The 24952-nt window shown below is 49.2% G+C and overlaps 1 protein-coding gene across 1 annotated transcript; it reads right to left on the bottom strand.

The window, feature by feature from the left end:
* Positions 1-1550: 1550 nt before the first annotated feature.
* Positions 1551-24552, bottom strand: LOC146334191 (junctional adhesion molecule A-like). Its single transcript, XM_084823952.1, has 8 exons — positions 23994-24552; positions 10998-11048; positions 10111-10227; positions 9292-9429; positions 6515-6550; positions 5172-5288; positions 4174-4311; positions 1551-1716 (listed from the first exon to the last, which is right to left on the bottom strand). The coding sequence occupies exons 1-8, from the start codon at positions 24484-24486 to the stop codon at positions 1691-1693; spliced, it is 1116 nt and encodes a 371-aa protein (XP_084680078.1). The 5' UTR covers positions 24487-24552; the 3' UTR covers positions 1551-1690.
* Positions 24553-24952: the final 400 nt, after the last annotated feature.

The raw sequence follows: 24952 nt of genomic DNA, 5'->3' as shown, positions 1-24952 counted from the left end.
TTGTATTTTTAAAATTTATATTTATTCACTTATGTATAGATTTACTTTCCCTCATAAACATTATTGCTGTATGTTATTGTTCCTGGTCCAATAATTTCCAGTTTTGCCGTATTCTAACTTTAAGATCATAGCTAAAGTGACCCAAGTGGCGTACAGCAACCCTATAGTGTCCCTGGCATCGGTTTAGGAATCTCCAACATACTCCTTTCTTCTTTTTTCTATGCAGCTTAGCGGGGAACCTGTGAGCTTGCATGTGGGCCGTAGCGATAGCAGAGGGTCCTGCCTGGGCTCAGCTTTAAATGTTTTTCTTCTTTGGGACATGTGCTGGTGTTGCCTCTGCCACTGAGCATGCCCCCCGATGCTGTGCCACGTGAGCTGTGTGCTACACGAAGTAATCTTTAAAATAATCTTTATTTTATTGTTGAATGTGTATGGCTGTGGATGAACATGAAGAAGGGTTGTCATTCCGTTTTTTTAAATGCCTTGGTTATTGGTCCGGCTAGCTATGTAGTGGTTGGTGGGTCTGCACAACGGAGAGCTGGCTCATGTCTTTTATTCTTTGTTTCTACAACTCCACCCTTGTAAGACAGCATCTCACCTGTTTATGCTGCCAGTGTTATTTGGGGGATGAGCTCTCACCTGTGCTTCTTACTCTTCCTTGTGATGCTTGAATGTGCCACACCACAGTAGGGTCTGCCACAGAGGGGACACGCTAATGGATCCTGCCCACTTACAGAGCCCTGCAGGTCTCAACACCCGCAGGTTATGGACAATAATTAAACGCTGGCAAGAAGCTGTATTTGGCTTCGCCGTGGCCCTCTTCCACTCCTCTCCGTTCCACCCTTGCTACACCTGGCATGTCATTACACATCATTTCCTGGAGCGTTAGGGGCCTAGGAACCCCCAGCCATCGTAGACAGGGGCTTGCCAGACGCTAGAGCTGACAGCCGATCCACGGCATGGGAAGAGGTGGCAGTGCTCATACGTAAGCAAGCACAGATGTCGGTCTCTTGCTCGGCAGCAGACGAGGAGGGGCTCTTCTCTGTTTTGGTTGCCGAAGCTGCCACATCAACACTGGCTCCGGTAGATTTGAATGGCCCCCGCTTAGACTCGACCCCACGGTTTCATCAGTGTTTCTGCTAGGGCTGCGCACAGCACCCTGATCCGCTTTGGAGGCCCCGCCTCAGCCCCGACCCACCTGAGCCAGGCCAACCCACTCCGAAGCAAGATCTGGAGACTCTGAGCAGGGCCCCCCTCCACTGCAAGGGTTCCCCTGCTGCTGCCAAGCAAGTCCCTGCACCACACGAGACCCCCCACTCCTTGCCTGGGCCTTTCGGGAGAGCCCGCAGCAGTCAGCCTCTGCAAGGGAGCTGCCTTCTTAAAAAATGGCAGCTCCCCTTGCCGCAAGAAGAAGAGTTGTCACTTTGAAAGGAAATCACAACTTCCTCCAGGACAGCAACAGGGGGGAGAAGCCTGGCAAAGTCTTAGCCTACCGCCCGAAACAACAGCATGCTAGGAAGTATGTGCCACCGATTAAGGACAAGGCAGGCAACGCATTCACCACACTGCAGCAGATTAGCGTGCAGTTTTAGACATTTTATTCTGAGCTTTATAAAGCAGACGGGACCCCCAATGCAGAGAGCGTCAGAGCATCTCTCTGCCACATGCATCTTCCAAGACCAGACAGGCATCAGCGGGAGCTTCTTAGCAGAGGCTCTGCAAAAGGAAGAAATGGAGAGAGCGATGGAAAGCAGGAAAGGCCCCTGGTCCTGGTCGGTTTCCCACTGAGTGGCACAAGGCCCGCTCTGAAATTCTGACACCTGAACCTCTTGAGCTTTAGCAGGATGTTTTTGAAGGAGGCACTCCGCTGCCAGCTCTGCAAACTTGTCAGAGCTCAGTCATCCCTGAGTTGGGAAAAGATCACGTGCAACCGATAGGCCGATCCCCCTGGCGAACATGGACGCTACAAAAGAAGGCCTCCATTTCCAAGGAACATTGTATTGGGTTACCTAGCTGAAAAGGTTTACCCCCCCTTCCCTGCACCACAAAATGCATTGAAGTGGTGATGTGACTGCATTTGCACAAGTGTGATAGATTTTTTTTTTTTAAGCAGGAATTTGCAATTTGCCCAAATCCCCCCTCCCCCAGTAGACAGAACTTTTAGGAAATATGCACAAATTCAAGAGGGGAAACTTGTGCAAATTTCAGGTTCACTTAAAGTAAATAATGGAATCTCTGGTGAATCTGGTGGATTATCTGGTGAATAAGGTGAATCTCTGCCCTTGTAAAGGACCACATCCTTTTTTAAAGAATTAAAAGGCTGCAAACATGTGAAAGGAATTCTCACGTGTCATTTCTTACTGATGTATCCACGGAGGGCACTGACGAGGGAGGCGGAAGGCAGCCCTGGTGGGATTGGGAGGAGCAGCCAGGTTTTCTGCTGCTCTTGCCAGGTGGCTCAGTAGCCCTTTCCAGCAAGCCATGCACAAGCCCCTCTGCTGGGTTCAGACATCATGACAAGGCACCCTGAACAACCCAAGAACCAGCCATGGGTTCTTAGGGTGGCTTGTGCAAGGTTAACAAACTCCACTGAAGAAACCATGCTGCGTTCAGACGTCACGACAAGCCACTCGGAAAGGAACAAGGGTGACAGCCCACAGTGAGTTGTCCTGTTGTACAAACCAGGTCATCAGTACGCTTGAGAGCTGGCTGACATGTAATGAGAAGCCACTATGCGAGACTTTCCCTGTGGGGTTTGTTGGTGCTTCTGAACCCAGTGAGGGTGGGTGGTTGGGGTGGTTAACAAGCCGCCCAAAGACAGCCCATGGGTTCTGGGTGGCTTATCAACCACCCCAACAACCCACCCCTGCCGGGTTCACTCTGAACAACAGGCCACAGCATGCTCCCATCATGGCTCAAATATCGAAACTGGCGGCCACCGCTGCAACAAGAAGCCCGCAGGGAAATTCACACATGGTGGCTCCTCGTTACCTGCGAGGTGGGCCTGACATTCACAGAGGGGTGGAGAGGCAGAGGGAGCAGGAATGTCACATCCAGCCACACCGAGGGAAGGTGGCTGTGAGTTCAATACTTAATTTCCCACCCGACCTGAAATTATGCCTTGTACAGCGAGCTCCACGCCCCAACCGGATTCCTCCAACACCCCTAGCCACGACACATGGTGGAGTTGAGCCTGTGAGAGATTAAACCATACAGAAAGGCGGCAAACAAAGCTGGCCAGTGACCACCCAAGGCCTCCAAAACAGAAAAGTGTCACCTCAGAAGCGTGGGCGCAAGACGGATGCATTCCCAGGCTTGGGTGCCCTGGCTAAAAAGGACCTTTCCCGCATATGTGCCCCCCTAATCTCTGAAGAAAGGGGGATGCCCAGCAAGAGAGCACGGCAGGTTCATACAGGAAGAGGCCGTCCTTAGCAGATCCTGAGCCCAAGCTGTTTCAAGCCAGAAACCACTTGGAATTGAACTTGGAAACGAACAGGGCGGCGGTGGCAGCTGACAGATCAGTTTTAGGTGGTCCCCAGCAGCTGTCTGAACAAACAGCTTCTTAGCTTTTCAGTCAGCAGAAGGCAGGCTGTCGGGGTCAATTAAGGCAGCACGCAACCACGAGATGCAACAGTGCGTATGGGTGTAAGGGGGGTCTTACAAACATGTCCAAGTTTATACATAGAATGTTGGAGGGTTTGCTTCAAACAGGCAGTAGGAAGAAACCCCAATGGGAGTCCCCATATCACTGACATAGGAGGACTCTCCAAAATCTAAGGGACCGCCTGCCTCGTTATGAACCTGCCCGGGCATTAGGTTCTGCAAGACAGGCCCTTTTGAGGACAAGACCACCCGCAGACGCCCGCTTGACAGGCACGCATGAAACAGCGTTCTCCTGTGTCGCCCCAAAACTGTGGAGTCCCTGAAGAGCTACGATTAACGCCACTCTTTCTAATTCAGCCTTTTTGTCCCTGTTTTTACTGACTGTAATGTTCTTCTTTTTCTTGCTTTAAGTTGAATGACTTCTTAGCAGATGAGGCAGTATAGAAGGGTTAATTATGAACGTGTGATTGAATAATTGCTCTGTATAAGAAGAGTGCTGGGGAGAGCGGAGTTTGAGTGTTTGTAGGCAAAGCAGGCCCTGCAGATTCCAGGCATGAACGATATGCATACCTTGAACATCGAGCTCCACCTGGCTTTGAGAAAATGAAGCACCAAGGACCTCACAGATATATACGCCTGAGTCCTTGCGAGTCACCTTCTCCAACTTAATCTCATCGGGGTGGAAAGTAGCACGGCCCTTGTAGTCATCTGCAGGAATTAAGAAAGACCCTCAGAACAATAGGAAACATTTGGTAACAAGCTACTCCAGGGAATACCAAGTATAGGGGAGCTGTCGATGGCGATACTTATCGGCGGCCTCCCGCAATGTGATGCCCTCCAGATGTGTCGGACTGTGACTCCCAACACAATCCCTAACCTCCCGTAGAGGCCCAGCTTCAGAAACAAGCACCCCAAACCAGGACACCATTAGACAGAGGACTTGGTGAGGAAGACTGAATCCCAACAGAGCAGACCAAGAGGCAGCACCAGCCACCCCTCAAGCCCAGGCTTATTTACTTATTTATCATTAAATTTATTAATCGCCCATCTGGCTGGTCACCCAGCCACTCTGGGCGATGTACAACATACAATAAAACAGTTTAAAACAATAAAATTCTACAATAAAAACATTTTCTAAAATTCCCTAACCCACCCCAAATGCCTGGTGCAGGCTGCCGCTGCACCGAGAAATCTGAGTGTCCACCTCTCCCCACCAGGTCAATGGCTAGAATCCTGTTTCCTCGTTCATGGACCTGGTGTTAAGCAGCATGCGTTTAAGATACGAGGGGTTGTGGACATAATCACCGGATATCCCCAGATCGCAGGGAGGACCGATGTAAATGTCCTTGGCACAGAACTGTCTGATTCGCCCCCCTCTTACCTGCCCTACTTCACTGCCCCACCTCCCTCTGCTTAAGACTCATCCAGCTAGTTACCATATTTCCGGGGATTAGGAGAAAAGGGCTCCAGCTTGAGCAGATGTATCCTCTAGGCCAACATTAGCACCATATGTTGTAGCAGTTAAATTCAATTCTCCCACTACCACCGCACACAATTTAACTACCCACCTGTGAATTGACCGCCATGATAGAACAAAACCGTGACTGGACCCCTCTGGAATTTCCACTCCACACGCTTCTGCGTGTTGCCCTGTAATGCTAAGGCCTTGCAAGGCAAGTATGCATCTAGATTTAAAAAGAAAGAAAGACAAATATGAAGACAGACTGCAGAAAGGCGCTGTATTAGGACATATACCACAAAAACCCTCATGAGCAAAACAATCTTCTGTTTTTTAGCTCGGACCCCCACTTCTGCCTTGTACTTGGCTTTGGGGGCAAGTTACTTCTTTTAGTTTCCCAGTTTGCCTTCTGGGAAATGAGTGTTCTGTCACTGGCCATGCCCACCACCGCAGCCATTTCGTCAGAGCGCCCACAACACTCTCTCAAAATCCCAAAAGTTCCCGCTGACCAAAAAGGCTGGGCACCCCCGAGTTAACCTGTACTTGTATTTCAGGTGCAGGAATGACCTCCTGGGGCAGAATGTGGGTTTTCTGAATTGCACAGAAGTGGACCACCAGCTGCTCAGTTGCAAGGGGCAACCCACCTTACAGGTCTGCCTTTCTCCATCAGATCCCAGTGGGACAGGGAGAGATGATGGAGAGGGATATGGCGTTATTCGCACAAGACTGCAGCAAAACAAGGGGCGAGCAGAGAAGGAGCTACAGATGAGAGGGTCCCATCCTTAAAGGTGGCCTAGAAATAATGGGGTGGGGGTTGCAGTGCCTGCCAGATTTGAATGTCCTGGATGGAGGATAGAAGAGGAGAGACACAAAACAGCGTAATGGGTGAAGCATGCGCCAACATGGAATTCTACACGTTGTCACAACTGGCCTCTGTCATGCAGCAAGCAAAGCGATTTGCTTTGTCTACCTGAAGGAATGGATAGACAAAGGCAGGAATGGGTGTCTGAATGGTGCAGCAAGAACATTTGGAGTTCTGGGCTTTGTTGGGAATGGGGGGGGTGGATTTGGGCTCCATTTCAGGAAGCAAAAAGCTCTTGCGCCAACACTGCCCATTGTAACACCAACACTATCGTACAGCCCTCTCTAACCAGATGCACTGGCCACGCTGGCTGGGAATGACGGGAGTTGTAGTCCATCACTTCTGGAGGGCACCAGGCTAGGGAAAGTTCCTGCAGTCCTGCTTGGTCTTTTTTCTTTTATAGGAAACCCTATTTGCAGCTTAAGTGGGTGAGGCACTGAATAGACAACTCCCCTTGCATTTGACATCTCCTGCATCTGCTCACAGCAAGATGTAACCTAAAGGCTGAGCTAAGGGCTCCAAAATCCCCTTGTTATGCTCTGGAAGTGAAGCAAGACCAAGGGGATACAACCATCGCTCACGCAACTTACCGCCATTCTCAGGAACTTCAATGACTGGGTAGGGCCCTATAGGGAAGAGAGACTTTTTAAAGATACTTCCTTCTGCAGAGAAGCCACCGAGTCAAAGCCTTCTTTAGCATCTGGATGACAGCAGCAAGTAGCTTAAAAGCCACTCGAAACTCGATGGACGCTCCTTGGTTTGATCCAGCGGAACTCTTCTATTCAGGTGTACCAAAACAACACAAAACTATGTTTTCAGATGATCGGCACGCATGTATGCCCTGCTTTGGCTGAAAGTAGGGAACTGGGGGCGGGAGTGAGAGGAGGATGTAGACACACAAAGTAGCACAACTCGGCCATGTGCACAGAAATACTTCCACATACCTTTGCTCGGTACCAGGAAGGGCAGAGCAATAAAAACTATGATTCAATAGTTTACACGGCAATGTCGAGCTTGGCGAAATCAGAAGTGGGACGCGAAGACAGGGAGAAGCCTTACACAAACGTCCATTTGTATAAGCCAGCATGGGTCCCGGGATCACCTGCCACCTCAGAACCGTTGGTACTGCATGATCCGAGGGGGAAAGCATCCCAGGATCCCCCGCAGTGCTGCAGAGGAAGCTGCGACGCACACAGGTCCCCGCGCTCCGTCAAACTGCTGCCGCTCAGAGGGACGACTTGGGCTGTTTGCGTGGTCGGGCTGGCCCAGAAACCAGGAAATCCGGGAGCTTTTTTTTTTTCTTTTAATGCATACATAGACATTTGCCAAATCACAGCTGCAATTGTCTTCATTTGCATTTGCAGCCACAACTTGCACAAACTACACGAATTGTGGCTGTAATTTGCACACGTGTCAGTTCATGCAAATGAAAATTACGGAACATCTGCCAGATGGCCAGACTCGCTGCGGACCAAGTCAGGCCAGCTGGCAGAAGGTGGAATGGAGTCCGACAAAAGTTCAACGAACCCCACGCCCCAACCGGATTCCTCCGACACCCCTAGCCACGACACATGGTGGAGTTGAGCCTGTGAGAGATTGAACCATACAGAAAGGCGGCTAACAAAGCTGGCCAGCGACCACCCAAGGCCTCCAAAACAGAGAAGTGTCTAAAAATGTCACCACAGAAGCGCGGGTACAAGACGGATGCATTCCCAGGCTTGGGTGCCCTGGCTAAAAAGGACCTTTCCCGCATATGTGCCCCCCTAATCTCTGAAGAAAGGGGGGTGCCCAGCAAGAGAGCATGGCAGGTTCATACAGGAAGAGGCCGTCCTTAGCAGATCCTGAGCCCAAGCTGTTTCAAGCCAGAAATCACTTGGAATTGAACTTGGAAACGAACAGGGAGGCAGTGGCAGCTGACAGATCAGTTTTAGGTGGTCCCCAGCAGCTGGTCTCGACAAACAGCCTCTTAGCTTTTAAGTCAGCAGAAGGCACGCTGTCGGAGTAAATTAAGGCAGCACGCAACCACAAGATGCAACAGCGCGCATGGGTGGTAGGGTGCGGGGCGGGGGAGGTCTTACATACGTGCCCAAATTTATCTGCAGAATGTTGGAAGTTTTGCTTCAAACGGCCAATAGGGATAAACCCCATATCACATACATAGGAGGACTCTCCATATCACATACATAGGAGGACTCTCCTATCGAGGCTGGACAGCCATCTGTCAGGGATGCTCTGACTTGGATTCCTGCATTGAGCAGGGGGTTGGACTCGATGGCCTTGTAGGCCCCTTCCAACCCTACTATTCTATGATTCTATGATTCTCCCAAATTTAAGGGACTGCGTGTCTCGCTACGAACCTGCCCACGTATTAAGTTCTGCAATAGAGGCCCGTTTGAGGACACCATCACCCGCAGACACCCATGTGACAGGCACGCGTGAAAGGTGTTCTCTGTTGCCCCAAAATGTGGAGTCCCTGCAGAACTACGATTAACCCCACTCTCCTGGCTTTGAGAAAGGGTGTGAAGACACATCTTTTTAATTCAGGCTTTTAAAGTATTGCACGTATGCATGTTGTTGTCCATGTTTTAGTGGTTTTCATGTTCTTTTTCTTGCTTTAAGTTTATTTATTTATTTATTATTAAATTTATTATTCGCCCATCTGGCTGGTCACCCAGCCACTCTGGGCGATGTACAGCATACAATAAAACAGTTTAAAACTATAAAATTCTACAATAAAAACATTTTCTAAAATACCCTAACCCACCCCAAATGCCTGCCTGAACAACCACGTTTTTAATGCACAACGGAAGCTCATTAAAGAGGGGGCATGGCAGAGTTCCCTAGGGAGGGAGTTCCACAGAGTGGGGGCCACCACAGAAAAGGCCCTCTCCCTCGTCCCCACCAGTCTAGCTGTCCTGGCTGATGGGACAGAGAGAAGGCCATCCGAGGCTGATCTTGTTAAGTGGCCTGTCTGGTGCTCCTGGATGGGGAGTTGAATGGGGAGGGGCCGTAGCTCAGTGTGATCGAGCCCCTGCTTTACATGCAGATGGTCCCCGGTTCAATCCCCAGCATCTCCAGGTAGGGCGAGGAAAGAATCCTGCCTGAAACCCTGGAGACCCACTGCCAGTCGGTGTTGACAATACTGGGCTAGATGGGCCAATAGTCTGACTCGGCATAAGGCAGCTTCCTATGTTCCTAGGAATGCTGCCTGGATGACCTCTTAGCAGCTAAGGCAGTATAGAAGAGTTAATTAGGAATGCATGCATGAGAATTGCTCTGTAAAAAAGAGAGTGCTGAGGGAGTGGGGTCTGAGCGTTTAATCTGCAAAGCAGGCCCTGCAAATTCCAGACATGAACGATATGCATACCTTGAACAACAAGCTCCACCCGGGTTTGAGAAAATGAAGCGCCAAGGACCTCGCAGGTATATAAGCCTGAGTCCTTGCGAGTCACCTTCTCCAGCTTAATCTCATCGGGGTGGAAAGTAGCACGGCCCTTGTAGTCATCTGCGGGAATTAAGAAAGACCCTCAGAACAATAGGAAACATTCGGTAACAAGCTACTCCAGAGAATACTCAAATATAGGAGAGCTGTAGATGGCGATACTTATCAGTGGCCTCCTGCAACATGATGCCCTCCAGATGTGTTGGACTGTGACTCCCAACACAATCCCTAACCTCCCTTAGAGGCCCAGCTTCAGAAACAAGCACCCCAAACCAGGACACCGTTAGACAGAGGACTTGGTGAGGAAGACTGAATCCCAACGGAGCAGACCAAGAGGCAGCACCAGCCACCCCTCGAGCCCAGGCTGCCGCTGCACCGAGAAATCTGGGTGTCCACCTCTCCCCACCAGGCCAATGGCTAGAATCCTGTTTCCTCGTTCATGGACCTGGTGTTAAGCAGCATGCGTTTAAGATACGAGGGGTTGCGGACATGATCATCAGATATCCCCAGATCACAGAGAGGACCGATGTAAATGTCCTCGGCACAGAACTGTCTGATTCGCCCCCCTCTTACCTGCCTGACCTCCCTCTGCTTAAGACCCATCCAGCTAGTTACCATATTCTGGGGATTAGGAGAAAAGGGCTCCAGCTTGAGCAGATGTATCCTCTAGGCCAACATTAGCACCATAAGCTTTTGCAATTTAACTCAAATTTCACTCGTACCCCACACAATTTAACTACTCACCCGTGAATTCACCACCATGATAGAACAAAACTGTGACTGGACCCCTCTGGAATTTCCACTCCACACGCTTCTGCGTGTTGCCCTGTAATGCAAAGGCTTTGCAAGGCAAGTATGCATCTAGATTTAAAAAGAAAGAAAAACATGAATTATTATTATTATATTTATGTATTTATACCCCGCCTTTTTCCCAGTACTGGGACTCAAGGCAGCTTAAAGAAGACAGGATGCAGAAAGGCGCTGCATTAGGACACATACCGCAAAAACTCTGATGAGCAAAACAATGTGGTGCAAAGTGCTGGAACAGTATTCGTGGCGTCCCCAGGTCACCCAAGTACCAGGCCTGCCGCACTTGAGCTGGCCATCCCCCACCCCCAGGCCTGGCTGCAGCTAAGGGGACAGACGCAGCCGAAATATCCCCAATGGCTTCATTTAATGTGCATGTCTAAAAAGCCCCTTTCCTAAATTGAGCACTCCTCCCCCACCCCAGTCTTTTGGCTAACACAGTGCTCCTGCTCTGGGGTGAAGTGTTGTTACGCTCCTTGTCCGGCACATGCAGCAGCCCTCCGCACCGTTTGCACACGCTCCAAGCTTGCTCAGCTGGTTATCAATAGGGCGTGTTCCACAAAGGCCTTCGAAGCCAGGGGCATCCAGCTGGTCATCTGCACTTGCACCAACAGACGAAAGGCAAGACCGGTCAAAATTGCACGGTCCTTAAACTGACCAGGAATATTGCTCCCCAGCCATGGAGAACAAGTGGCTACATTGGGGGCAAACAGGGCCAGCTTTCGCATGCAGTGTAAGGTTACAAGAAAAACGTATAAACATGCTTTTCAGCAGCTCTCTGGAAAGAGCTGGAAGGGAAGAAAACATTTGCTGTCATGACTTACCATCTTTCTCAGGAACTTCAACGACTGGGGTCTCGCTCGATATCAAGGACCCTGTAGGGAAGAGGCCCTTGACTTAAAAAAATTGTTTTTAAAAAAAGTTTCAGTGCTTTGCCCTGAGATTTGCATATGATTAGCGATCCCACTCACCGCTCTGTAACCCATATGTATATTGGCAGCTAGCAACGGAGACCTGTGGAGGGAAGCAACAATCATGAAGGGGCGGAGGGAGTCGAAAGCAGAAGCAGCCTTTTACAAAAGGTATTTGCTACCAGGTGAAGCACAGAAATGGAGGATGAAATTGACAAGAAGATGGACAAGAGGGGGACATTGGTATGATTGGCTAAATAGCAGCCAGGCGGTCTTGCGCTCTTGTGCAAGAGTGCAAGACCCCCACAAAAAGGCTTAAAAAAAAAAAAAAGTGGTGAGCGCATTACTGTGTTCAGAAAATTAATTCCATTTGGCGATCTGATGCGGAGGGGTCCTTCAGTAGCCAGCAACCAAGCGGACTTATTGCAGAAACGGTGCTGACGCAGAGACCGAGCAAACGCGCAGTTCTGCTGCAAAGGTGCCTGGGATACCTGCTGGGAGCTGGTGGGAAGACTGAGGGGGGAAGCCAGCCACGGCAAGCCACAGAGTGCCTGATCGTCCGTCGGCTTAGTGAGCCAACAACCAACCCATGGCGGCTTATCCTCAGGGCGGCTTGGTGCGACGTGTGAACTCACCCAACGCCCGACTCGGTACGAAGGCAGCAACGTGTATGGATTGCTATTATGTAACGTTCTGATATTTCATGAATTGCCTTGATCCATAAATATTTGGGAACGGGCGTAGGCCAGCGGTAGGAGCATCTGCTTTGCCTACAGAAGGTTCCAGGTTTGATCCCTGGCATCTCCAGGGCTGGGGGAAAAAAAACCCTGCCTGAAACCCTGGAGAGCCCCTGCTGCCAGTCAGTGTTGGCAATACTGGGCTAGATGGACAAATGATCTGACTCAGTATAAGGCTGAGTTTCTAAGAATCCCAGTGCTAGAGAGTGACCCCCAGAAATGGCTTTTGCTCACACTCACTTGGACACTACCAGCTATTCAAAAGAAAAATCCAACAGTAACCATCTTACATGCCCTTTCTCCCCCGAAAAGTTAATCTTTTAATTTTGCTCACTTGCCTCCCCACCAAAATATTGGCTCATCTGCAGAGTCGGTGGGTGTCAGCACTAACCAGCATAGCCAACACATGCTTTTCCACAGAAGTGCATGGAATTTGGAGACCGGGCAGCCCCTATGGAGCTGACTGAACCTGCCAAAATTCAGACCAGTCCAGTAGCTTTCATCCTGGCCATGCATAAAGTTTCCTTTTCTCAAAGACTAAAACAAAAGTTAAAAACTGTCCAGCCACACAGGGGATTAGAGATCCTAATCAGAAGGTGTTTAAGGTGACCATTAGGAGGTCACTATGCCTAATCCCTGCTGTAGGTTTTTTTTTGAAGTACAAATGGTAATTTCCTTTTGTCTGTCCTGAATCCACTATTCAGCTTCACTGGATGACCTGAGACTCCTTTTAAGGGAAGAAAAAAGTTAAACACCTCTTTGGCTGCAATATGCATTGCCTGGGAAAAGGTCACACTGAACATATCTCGGGGAATTCTTAAAGAGAATTCTCTTTGGTGGGCAAGAGAAGTTCTGAACTGCATTTGACTATACACAAACAGACAAGAGGGTTCCTTTTTCTCCTTCTCACTCAACTCATTGAGAAAAGTGGATTCATGTGGTTGCAGAGACACAAATCTGGGGCTGTTTTGTCAGTTGCCATTATCCAGCAATAGGAAGGACTGTCGCTCAGTGGGAGAGCACATGCTTGGCATGCAGAAGGTCCGAGGTTCAATCCCCGGTTTCTCCAGGATGCTGGGGATCTTCTAGGAAAGAATCCTGCTTGAAACCCTGGAGAGATGCTGCTGCCAGTCAGTGTCGACAATACTGGGCTAGATGGATCCAGGGTCTGACTCAGTATAAGGCAGTGTGGCGGAACCACCCCATGGTGAAGAGAGGAGGGGTTTTGTCACAGGTGGTGGCAGTTGTGGGATATGAAAAAGTGTGTTTTATTACCACACAAGTGGTCACGAGAGTGTGACTTCACTTGGAGGATAGTGCCAAGAGAAGCCTTTGGCAAAAGACCAAGTTAAAACTGAACATTTCTGCTGAGGAACCGTACTTTAGGAGCTAGAACAATACAGTGATTCAAAATTAAGATTGCCTGACAGAAATCTTTTAAGATTTGGGTTTCTCTTCAAGATGGATGTTTTCACCTTAAAGAGAGAAGGGCTTATATAGATTCATAGAATAGATTCATAGATTCATAGAATAGTAGGGTTGGAAGGGGCCTACAAGGCCATCGAGTCCAACCCCCTGCTCAATGCAGGAATCCAAGTCAGAGCAGCCCTGACAAATGGCTGTCCAGCCTCGTCTTGAAGGCCTCCAGTGTGGGAGAGCCCACCACCTCCCCAGGTAATCGGTTCCATTGTCGTATTGCTCTTACAGTCAGGACGTTTTTCCTGATGTTCAGCCGGAATCTGGCTTCCTGTAACTTGAGCCCATTATTCCTTGTCCTGCACTCTGGGATGATCAAGAAGAGATCCTGGCCTTCCTCTCTGTGACAACCTTTCAAGTACTTGAAGAGTGCTATCATATCTCCCCTCAGTTTTCTCTTCTCAAGGCTAAACATGCCCAGTTCTTTCAGTCTCTCTTCACAGGGCTTTGTTTCCAGTCCCCTGATCATCTTTGTTGCCCTCCTCTGAACCCTCTCCAGTTTGTCTGCATCCTTCTTAAAGTGTGGTGCCCAGAACTGGACACAGTACTCCAGATGAGGCCTAACCAGTGCTGAGTAGAGGGGAACTAGTACTTCCCGGGATTTGGAAGTGATGCTTCTATGAATGCAGCCCAAAATAGCATTGGCCTTTTTTGCAGCCGCATCACATTGTTGGCTCATATTCAGCTTGTGATCGACAACAATTCCAAGATCCTTCTCGCTTGTAGTGTGGTTGAGCCACGTATCCCCCATCTTGTAACTGTGCATTTGGTTTCTTTTTCCTAGGTGCAGAACTTGGCATTTGTCCCTATTAAATGTCATTCTGTTGTTTTCTGCCCTGCGCTCCAGTCTATGCAGATCACTTTGAATTTTGTTTCTGTCTTCCAAAGTATTCGCTATCCCGCCCCATTTTGTGTCATCTGCAAATTTGATCAGCATTCCCTGCACCTCCTCCTCCAAGTCATTAATAACAATGTTGAAGAGCACTGGGCCCAGGACTGAGCCCTGCGGTACCCCACTCGTTACCTCTCCCCAGCTTGAGAAGGTCCCATTGATAAGCACTCTTTGAGTCCGATTCTGTAGCCAACTGTGGATCCACTGGACCGTTGTTTCATCTAGCCCACTTTGAGCTAGTTAGCTCATCAGGAGATCATGGGGCACTTATATCGAGATGTAAAGCCTCAGTTTGTCTCTTGAAGGAAAAACAGTGGAAGATCTTCGATTTATGCTCATCGGACACTTATATGCTAGAGGGACAAGAGAGGCTGAGGTAAATCCAGTCAGACCTGCTTTTGGACAAATGTCACCTCAGTATTTGGAATTTGAAAAGGAGAAACTGAGGGCAGAGATGCATTGGAGGGAGGCAGAGTTATGACAGAGAGAGGCAGAATTCCTGCCCATCCTGGCTTGTAGTCCAGGGAGGGGAGAGGGTAAAGCAATTTTTGCTGAATATCATTAATGCTTCCCTAAGGGAAGGTAACTTTCCATCATGTCTGAAAGAAGCAAGTGTTAGACTGCTTCTGAAGAAGCCTTCCCTTGACCCTCTGGACTAAAAATTATAGGCCAGTAAGTAATCTACCATTTTGGGGCAAGGTAATCGAAGGCAGTGTCCATTCAACTCCAGGCAGTCTTGGATGAAACTGATTATCTGAACCCATTTCAAACTGGCTTCAGAGCAGGATATGGAGTTGAGACTGCCATGCTCGCCTGGTGGGTGATCTTCGCCTGGGAACTGATAGGGAGAGTGGATCCCTGTTGATTCTTTTGGATCGCTCAGCGGCATTCGATACCATCGACCATGGTATCCTTCTGGATTGCCTGAGGGAGTTGGGGGTTGGGGGCACTGCTCTGCAGTGGTTCTGCTCCTTTCTCTCAGGGCGGTTCCAGATGGTGTCGCTCGGGGATAGTTGTCCCTCGAAAAAGGAACTATTATGTGGAGTCCCTCAGGGCTCCATTCGATCCCCGGTGCTGCTCAATGTCCACATGAAACCGCCGGGAGAGATCATCAGGAGGTTTGGGGCTGGGTGTCATCAGTATGCTGATGACACCCACATCTATTTCTCCTTAACATCCTTATCCAAGGAAGGTACGACTCCTCTGAATGACTGCCTGAAGTCGGTGATGGGCTGGATGAGGGAGAACAAGCTGAAGCTGAATCCAGGCAAGACAGAGGTGCTCATTGTGAAGGGGCCTAATTCAGGTGTTGAGGTATGTCAACCAGGTCTGCACCCTCCAGAAGGGGCACGTTTGTAGCTTGAGGTACTTCTTGGCCCAACCCTGCTCCTGGCACCCCAGGTGGAGGCCACGGTGAGAAGCGCCTGTTACGAACTTCAGCTGACGCGCCAGCCACGCCCGTTCCTGGAACAGGTGGGCCTGGCGACGGTGCTGCACGCGCTGGTGGCCTCTAGGCGTGATTTCTGGAATGCGCTGTAGTTGGGGCTGCCTGTATATTTGGTTTGGAAACTTCAACTGGTACAAAATATGGCAGCCAGGTTGGTCTCTGGGACACCCCGTGGAGACCATATTACGCCGGTTTTAAAATCTTTACACTGGCTGCCAGTTTGTTTCTGAGCGAAATCTAAAGTGCTGGTTCTTACCTTTAAGGCCTTATGTAGTCTAGGTCCAGGGTACCTTAGGGAGCGCCTTCTCCCCTGCGTCCCCGTCCGCCCCCTAAGGTCCTCCGAGGGCTCTCCGCTGCGGCTGCCTCATGTGAGACTGGCAGCCACACGCACGAGGGCCTTCTCCTTGGCCGCCCCTCAGGTGTGCAATGACCTGCCGGCTGAAATGCGCCCGCTGACCTCCTCGAAGGTTTTAAGCTGGCATTAAAGATGCTGTTATTCCAGCAGGCCTCCCCTTTTGAGAACTCTCGTTCCTTTGGCTGACTTCTGTATATTATTTTTAAGCAGTGCTATTTTAAGCTGTTTTATGGTTGGATTTTTCAAACAACTTGTTTTTAGTTCAGAGTTGTTTTTCGTTATATGTTGATGGTCCCTATGTTTTCCGTAAATGGTTTTTAAACTTTGTATATTGTATTTTAACATTTTAACTGTTGTAAACTGCCCAAAGCCTGCTCAATGCAACATAATTAAATTTGAATACCTACCTGAGTTTGACTCCTCATTAAAAGAAAGTGTCTCAATAAATGGGCAGGAATGCTTAGCCACTGTGGATACAGGCGCTCAGATTCCTCTCATTCGCCCTGATTTAGTGTCAAGGAAAATTATTTACCTCAGAAAGTTCATACTAAAGGTATATGTGGGGAAGTAAATGAACTTAGATGGGCTGTGTGAGGTGAGAGTCAATCCACATCAAGAAGAATCTTTCTTAACAGGGATGGATATTTTGTGTCCCAAAAAGACAGTGTCTGTTAAATACTAGGTCTCAAACGCATGCTATACAGGCTGACCCCAGTTTACAATTACTTAAAAGATCAAGCTGAAAAAGCAAACAGTGATTCCCAAAATGAAAATATTGTTTGGGAAAATGGCCTTTTATATAGAATCTGGAAACCTTTAATGGGGGGAGAACATATGAGGCAGAAAAGCGGTTGATTGTGCCTCAGGAGTTTAGAGAAGAGTTCATACATATGGCACAGGAAGCCGTTTTAGCGGGTCATATGGAGATTGGCAAAACACGAAAACGTTTGCTAGCTAATTTCTTTCGGCCACAAATTTCAAGGCGAGTCACAGATTTCTGCAAGTCGTGTGAACTTTGTCAGAGGGCGGGAAAAGGAGAGAGGACCACACATGAGCCCTTCCACCCTTTTCCTCTGATAGGATAGCCCTTTGATCGCTTACCCATGGACACTGTAGGGCCGTTCACAAAACCAACACAAGCAAAAAAAGCACATCTGACAGGTGTGGATTTTGCTACACGCTTTCCTGATGCAGGGTCATTAAGAAAAGTAGACACACTATCGGTGGCTGAAGCCTTATGAAAGATCTGCAAGCGCTTGGGTTTCCCATATGAATTACTTTCAGAGAGAGGGACTGTTTTCCTCCCTGAGGGCATGAATGTCTGTGTAAGCGCTGTGGGATATTACAACAACAGCCTACCATCCACAAAGTAATGGTCTTGTTGAACATTTTAGTGGGACTTTATAAACTATGATTAAATCGTATGTTGGCAAACCCCCACAAGATTGGGACAAGCGATTGCCCTGACTATTATTTGCGTACAGGGAGGTGCCATGGGAATCCACTGGATTTTCCACTTTTGAACTCATGTGTGGGAGAAGGGTGAGGGGCCCTTTAGCTATTATGCAAGGAAACTGGGAAGGGGTGTTCCAAGAGCAGCAAACCTCTGTGGTTCAGTACATGCTAGATTTGCAGGGAAAGTTAAAAGAGACCATGAATATGGCTCAGGAAAATCTAGCTAAAGCCCAGTCTAAACAGAAACTCTACTGTGACCAGAAAGCTCAGCCTCAAAATTTGGAACAGGTGACAAAGTAATGGTCCTTCTACCTAGACCTCCCAACAAACTGGAAGCCACTTGGGAAGGTCCCTGAGTAGTACAAGATAAAAGAGACCCCCTGACATATATTGTGAGCAATACTGGAGGAGGGAAATTTGAACATGCACAAGCCATATTTTTCCAGAGAGCCTCCCGTTTATCATTTATCAGTCGCCCCAGAGGACAAAACCCATCCTGGAATAGATTCCTTACAAGCCAGTAAAGAAGCAGCGGGGATAGAACAAATCAAATGGGCTGCTCAAATACCTGAAGATGTGTGCTCTGCCACCACACCGCTTCTTCAAAAATATGCTCACTTGTTTAGTTCTAAGCCAGGTTGGACTAATCTCATTAGCCACACAATTAACACCAGAGACCATCCGCCCATTAGAACCATAGCATACAGAATCAATGGGAAGGTGTTAGGTGACATTAGAAAAGGAGGTCTTGCGATAGTTCAGTCACTTAGCAAAGTGCGCCCTTATGTACGGGGACAGAAATTCATAATTCAAACTGACTACCGAGCTTTACTTTGGCTCCAGTCCATGAAAAACAAAAACTAACTGCTCCAGCATTGGCCATGGGCCTTACAAGAAATCCAGATAGAATTCCGACATGCAGCTGGCAAAAACAACCCGATTGCTGATGGGCTGTCGAGGCAAGGAACTCCGGAAGAGAACGTGGTTGCAATCCGACTGCAATCACCACTGGAGAGGAAATGGAACGTGGTTGCAATCCGAGTGCAATCACCACGGGAGAAGAAACAGAACGTGGTTGCAAACATTTCTTTCCAGCATTAACACTACCCACAGCGCTGTGGAGCCAAGTACCATGCTCCATGTTAAAAATAAGGTCGGGCAGGGGGAGATGTGGCAGAACCGCCCCATGGTTTTGTTTAAACAATGTTGAAAGTTTAGAGCTTCTCCATCCATACATTGGAGGTTGTCTGGTGGGTAAGAACGTATGGGAGGTTTTGACTGGTCAGTGAGAACGGGAGGGGGTGCTGGAGTGGGTTAGAGTGAGTTAAGAGAGGCAGTTGGAGGATCGAAGAAGGATGAGAAGGGAGAGAGGGGTTTGATCCCTTAGATAAAACATCCCCTGGGCAAACGGTGAGGTGGTTAGTGGTTTTAGGCCTTAGTTTAGCATAAGTTAGGTTAAGAGAAATCTTTCAAAGTTCAGTCTGCATAATAATATAAATTATTTTGATTATTTTACATCAAGTCTGCACTGACGTTTTCATCAGGCTACTGATATTTAACCTAGGGAGAAGTTTTGAAAAGGCTCAGTGCACATACTCAAGTATTCCCTAGAAAGAAAAAGGTTGTAAGAAAGGTAGCAAAGGGTGGAAAGCTGAGGTGGGTGGGAATAACCTGCCTAGGTGGAAGCAAAGACGAACCACCACCACCCCGTCTTGAGAGACCGTAGGCTGGGTGAAGACAGGAGGGGTTTCGTCACAGGCAGCTTCCTACGTTCCTAGGAACAGAAAGCTTTAACAAAAATAGCAGGTTTTGGTTTGTAGTTTAAGTGGAGGGGAGAAAATACTGCTCATTTATACAAGCCTATGTATGCCTACTCAGAAGCCCCATTATGTTTAATGAGGCTTATGCTCAGGAAAATGTGCACAAGATTCCAGCACAGGTTACTTTTGGAGGGAGGTTTGCACTCTGATGTTCCGCATGTTTATTCAGAAATAAGTCCTGAGTTGTGAGGAGATATTGCAGGCTTAATACAGGGCCTACCCAATTCCAGACTTATGAATTAACTACCCTTTCAGCTCAGTCCTACACATGTTTTGTCATTTGTGTTTTTTTCATTTTGCACGAACTCTAGCTTCAGTGGTGAGGGAAAGGCACTTAGTACATACTCAGAGATTCTCCATAACATAGCCCTAGTTTTGAAAACAGATGCATTGGCTGAATCCTGCTGAGGTCTTGGCACAAATGAAGTGATGGGGAGAAAGAGACAATGAGAGCTTGTGCATAACAAGGAGGAGGGAGAGGAGAGTTGCGCAAAATGAGACATCTGTTTTTATGAGGAGCTGCTGGAGGATGGTAGGATGAGCATGAATGGTTGCATGGAGGGGAATAGAACTGGTAGGGGGAGAATGTAAGTGCTCAATGGTGAAAGAAAAGCATTCTGCACATGCTCAGAGGCACTCTATATTTAAGAACATAAGAAGAGCCGTGTTGCATCAGACCAAGGTCCATCTAGTCCAGCATTCCGTTCACACAGTGGCCAACCAGATGCTCACGGGAAACCCACAAGGACATGAGTACAGTAGCACCTTCCCACCCATGTTCCCCTGCTGCTAACATGGGTGAAATGTAAATAAATTCCAGTAATTCTAAATCTGCAGGCATGTATATCTTACAGAAACTTTGCAGGCTTCTTGCCTGGGGGACACCTCTAATGACCTGTGAATTTTCATACAAATTTCCCTAAAAACTATTCGGGGGGGCGGGGTGAAGGGAAGGGACAGCAAATCACTCCCTCCCCCAAATTGGAGGACTCCCTTTCCACATGAACTGCTGAACTCATCCTTCTGAAGCTTTGCTGGTTTCTTACTTAGGGACACCTCTAGGCTGTCTGTAATTTTCAGTACAACGGTCCACAAGGAACATAGGGAGTTAAGTATGTCCTCTTTTGGAGACCTCAAAATGTCAAGGCCACCCTTGCACAAAAAACCCTGTGGCTATCATTCTGAAATTTGGCAGACATGATCTCCTCTGATGGGGCAATGAATCCTGAAATTTTTATCCAATTCTTCCAAGGGAAAAAATGTTATTGGCAGTTCCCTTTAAAAGAAAATAAAAATATAAACCCTGCACCTATTTTTCTGACATTGGGCAGGTGTAATCCCCTTCTAGGGGGCTACTATGCTTGAAATTATCATCCAGTTCTGACCAAGAGAAAAAAGTTACAGGGGTTTTTTTTGTTCTAATTTCCCATGGTAGTCAACAGGAAGCATACTCACTTTTCCAAACCGTGACTCAGGTTTGATGCCGAGCTGAAGTGGATCGACTACAAACTGGCCCGAGCAGAAGCGGGATGTTTTCCAAAATGCTGAGTTGGGGTCTTAGTTGAAGTGGAGTGGGGGATCAGATCATGCTTCCTATGTATCTATGTATGCATGTAATCTATACACACACGCAAACACACCACACACATTAGAGGTGTGCTTAGACTCGGACATATATATATGCACATGCAAATTTGTGTTATGGGCCTGTGCCCCAGATCTTTTAAGAACTTAGCAACACCTCTGCCCTAGAGTTTATGATCCCTTCGAGCAACCACTTTAAAGTCACAGCCTTGCTGGCATTAGGGCTCCATTGCAGTTCACTTGGGGAAAGATTTAGCTCTGCTTTTCATATTTAAGGACATACCTTTGATTTCGGGTAGTCATCCCATGAAGATGATTGGTGGGAGATTCAGGACAGATCAAAGGAAGCCCTTCTTCACACAGTGCATAGTTCAGCTATGGAACTCACTTCCACAAGACGCGGTGATGGCCGCCAACTTGGATGGCTTTAAAAGGGGACTGGACAAATCTCATGGAGAAGGCTATTGATGGCTACTAGTCCTGATGGCTACATAATACCTCCAGTATTGGAGGCAGTATGCCTATGTATACTCGACCTTTGGGGGAGCTGGGGGTGGCGACGGCCAACAGGAAGCTCTGGCGTGGGCTGGTCCATGAAGTCACGAAGAGTCGGAAGCAACTGAATGAATAAACAACAAATGCCTATGTATACCAGTTGCTGGGGAACATGGGAGGGTGCTACTACGCTCACGTCCTGCTTGTGGGTTTCCACAAGATCGCAGAGCTTCAGCTATTGGGTGGTATAAAAATGTAAGAAATAAGTAAATAATGCAACTTGTTGGCCACTGTGGAAAAGGAACGCTGGACTGAATGGACCCTTGGTCTGATCCAGCAGGGCTTGTATTATGTTCTTATGTAAGATACAGGTACTTCCAAACTGGCAAGCTAAACTGAATGAGGAAAAAGTGTGTCTTTTATGAGAGAGGAGGATTGATGCTTGGGCTCATCAAGGGCATTGCCACCTGCAAGTGGGAAACATAGAAAAACTATCGACATAGTGAGCATGAAGCAGAAGCATCCAAATATATCAGAAATGCTTTCAACAGTCTTGTCAAGCATGGGTGTCTGCAGGAATTTTTCTGGGGGCAGGGGGGCGAGAGTTGCACAGCAGTGTGCGATCCAATTTGTGTGACTATAATTTGTGTGACTGTAATTTGCATGTCCTGCTAAAACACACCTGTGCATTTTCCTTGTGTGTGTGCTTTGTTGCTTGGCATCACACTCCATGACATTTGGAAGCCTACACAGAGTAGAAGGTCCTGGTAATCTGACAGCACTAATGCAGATGTTATATTCAGGAAGCATCAGGAACTCCAACAAAAGTTTAGTTGGAGTGAGGGATAAAGCAAAATAGGACCAAGAGCAAAAAACCCAGTACACAAACCCAGTACAGCACTCTTAATTTATTGATTTATTTTCTTATTTATTTGATGCATACCCTACCTTTCTACCAAAAATGGCACTTCAGGTGGTTAAAAACGTCATATCCGTTATTTTATAGCATCACTGCTCTTATCGTAACATTGAGAACGTCACATGGCTTATCCTAGGATGATTTCCTTCATCTCGGAAACATTGGTGAATACACTGTCGACTGAAGCAGGGGAATCTGTGGGGAGTCTCTCTGGCAGGGGGAGGAGAAATAAATATGCTTGCGGAGGGTTTAGGGTTCTAGAGGAGCCTGGATGACTCACTGTACCTTTCACTTCATGCACTAACCATCAGCTAATGATACGTCCTTTGCATGGCTTAAATTCTGAATTGCAGCAATGTTCTTTTGGAATTGCATATTTATTTCCCTGGAACAGGACACTTTGTGTTTAGCTGTACTTTTTAATTTTTGTAAAGCCCTGATAGTCATCAAATAGACCTGTTCTCTGATGCTGAGCAGCCACAAGGCCTGGGCCCCAGGTCTGCCGAAATAGGGAAACCTGGACCCAAACAAACTGCCGATTAAGTGTGGAGCGACAGCACATCAGGGTCATCCGTGCCACACGATGCTGTCACCAATCTGCAGCAACTCCACAGCCTCCCTCTGGAAAAGATGCATTTTCAGGAAGTCCTTTAGTGCATCTTTTTTCCTAATATGCGGCTCCCGTGCAGTTCCGCTGCATTAAATCCTGGGCGTGCCTCTGTGACCTGGCCAAGAGGTGGGGGCGCCCCCTTTCCCCGCTCCCCCGTTCTCTCTTTTTCCCCATTCTCAGTAGGGCGGCTTTGCCATTCACAATATCTAGCCTCTTTTTCCCATTCACCGTTTCGAAGTATTTTAACAATATTGTTTCAACCATTCACAATAGCGCAGTAACTTGCGTTACCCATTTGGATTATGCAGCCTGTTTTTCCCATTCACGAGAGTGCAGTACCTTTTAGTCTTTCACAACATCCCAATGGTGGATGAGAGGGAAAGGTGTGGGGGAAACTACAGGGGCTTAACTCAGCGGTTCCAGCAAACTTCCCTGAGCAGGGGAGCGTGGACAGAGGCCTGGAACAAGCCTCTCTCTGAGTCCGGCGCTGAGCAGCACCTACGGGGTTGATGATGTTCAGTTCTACTCTGCCCCCAACCCTGAAGTATGAAGTGAAGCACTGCGCCACCCATGAAAGTGGGATTTTAGGGCTTTAGGGGTGCGTACTCTGCTTTCCTTACTTCCTGTGCCCCTGACGGACCAAAGCGATTTCATGAAAATCTGGCTATAACCAGAAAGCGCTTCTCACTCCATTTCTGAGTAGATGGAGAAGTCTGTATTCCATCCACAGCTGAAAGCCTGCGTTCTTTCCCTGGCTCCCTTCACCCCATAATGGTCCTTAGGCCACAACCCCTTTTCCCCTTGCTGCCCCTTGCTTGGCTTGGCTCCCCTCCCCTGCCTGGTTTAGTTCCTTTGCTTGCACTCTCTTTCTCCTCTCCTTTGCTACTTTCCCTCTTCTCTCTCCTCCCTCCCGAGTGCTTTCCTTTCTTCCCCTCTTTTCTCTCTTCCTCTCCTTTCCTTCTTCTCTTTCCCTCTTTCGCTTTCTGCCCTCTTTCCCACTATTACGCCCTTTCTTTCCCTTTTCTCCCCCTCCCTCTTTCTCCTTTCCCCTTTCCCTTTTCTTCCCTCCCTCTTCTCTCTCTCGCCTTCCTCCCCGCTCGCCCCTCGCCGGCCACTCACAGAGTCCGGCGCACAGCCACAGCCACAGCCAGCCGCGCTCCGCCATCGCCGGTCTCCGCCCCGCCCGGCCTCCTTCGCTCTGCGGCTGAGCCGGCCGCGGCCGGAGCGCCGCGCAGGTGAGAGGGCGGCGGGCGGCCCTGATTGGCTCCGCGAGCCGCCCGCCCCGGAGTGCGCTCGCCCCCTGCCCAGGTGAGGCTACGCAAGCCGATGGGGAGAGCCGCAGGGCCCGCCCGGCCCCCGCCCGGCCCCCGCCGCGGGCTGCCCGGGACGGCGCGTCCCCACGGGGGCGGGCGACCCGCGTCCGGGCAGGAGCGCGCCTCCCCGCAGGGGGAAACGAAGCGCCTCCCCGCCCCTGGAAAGCGCGCTGCTCAGGGAGAAGGCGCGGCCAGGGCCTGGCGGGCTGCTGTTCTGGGCGCCGGGAGCTTCGGCGTCGCCCGGCGGAGCGCAGCCGAAGCGGGCCGGGCCGGGCCGGGCCGCGCTCGTCTTTCTCCATCGTTGCATTCCTGGCCCGCCTCCGTGCCTCTTGCGAGGACGAGGACCCAGGGCAGCGCGCGCAGCCCCCCTCCTCTCCATTTGCCCTCACAACAGCCCCGTGAGGCAGGCCAGGCAGAGCGACTGGCCCAGAGCCACGCGGTGAGCTCCGCGCTCAGTGGGGCCTGGAACCCGGATCTCCCGCGCCCCAGCCCAACTCTCGGCACCCCCCCTCCCTGGCTTTCCCAAGCGGCTGCCCATCCGGAGTAGGCCGCGGGAGCCACGGCTGCTGGGTGCGGGCGCAGCCCTCCTCTGCAGAGCGCGTGGCCCGCTGTGCCCGAGTGGCCCAAAGCACACGCATGGAATGCTGTGGTCCAGGGTGGGCGTCCTAAAGGGCTGGCTTCAAGGTCCCACTTCGGAATTGCTCTCATGAAACACCGCGGGGCTGCTTGCGCTTCCTGTGCGATGCCGGGCTGCCCAGTCTTTTC

The sequence above is a fragment of the Heloderma suspectum genome, chromosome 17 (assembly GCF_057233095.1).
Source record: "Heloderma suspectum isolate Gila_16-S chromosome 17, 16-S_ref, whole genome shotgun sequence".
Lineage (NCBI taxonomy): Eukaryota > Metazoa > Chordata > Lepidosauria > Squamata > Helodermatidae > Heloderma > Heloderma suspectum.
This window is presented reverse-complemented; position numbering and strand designations above follow the sequence as displayed.

Excerpts from the sequence above, each read along its gene's own strand:
- LOC146334191 (XM_084823952.1), bottom strand. The coding sequence starts at position 24,486 with ATGGAGAAAGACGAGCGCGGCCCGGCCCGGCCCGGCCCGCTTCGGCTG. Across the intron at positions 6,551-9,291 it reads GGTGGAGCTTGTTGTTCAAG|GGCCCTACCCAGTCATTGAA; the intron begins GTATGCATATCG and ends TCTTCCCTATAG. Across the intron at positions 4,312-5,171 it reads TCATGGCGGTCAATTCACAG|ATGACTACAAGGGCCGTGCT; the intron begins GTGGGTAGTTAA and ends TAATTCCTGCAG.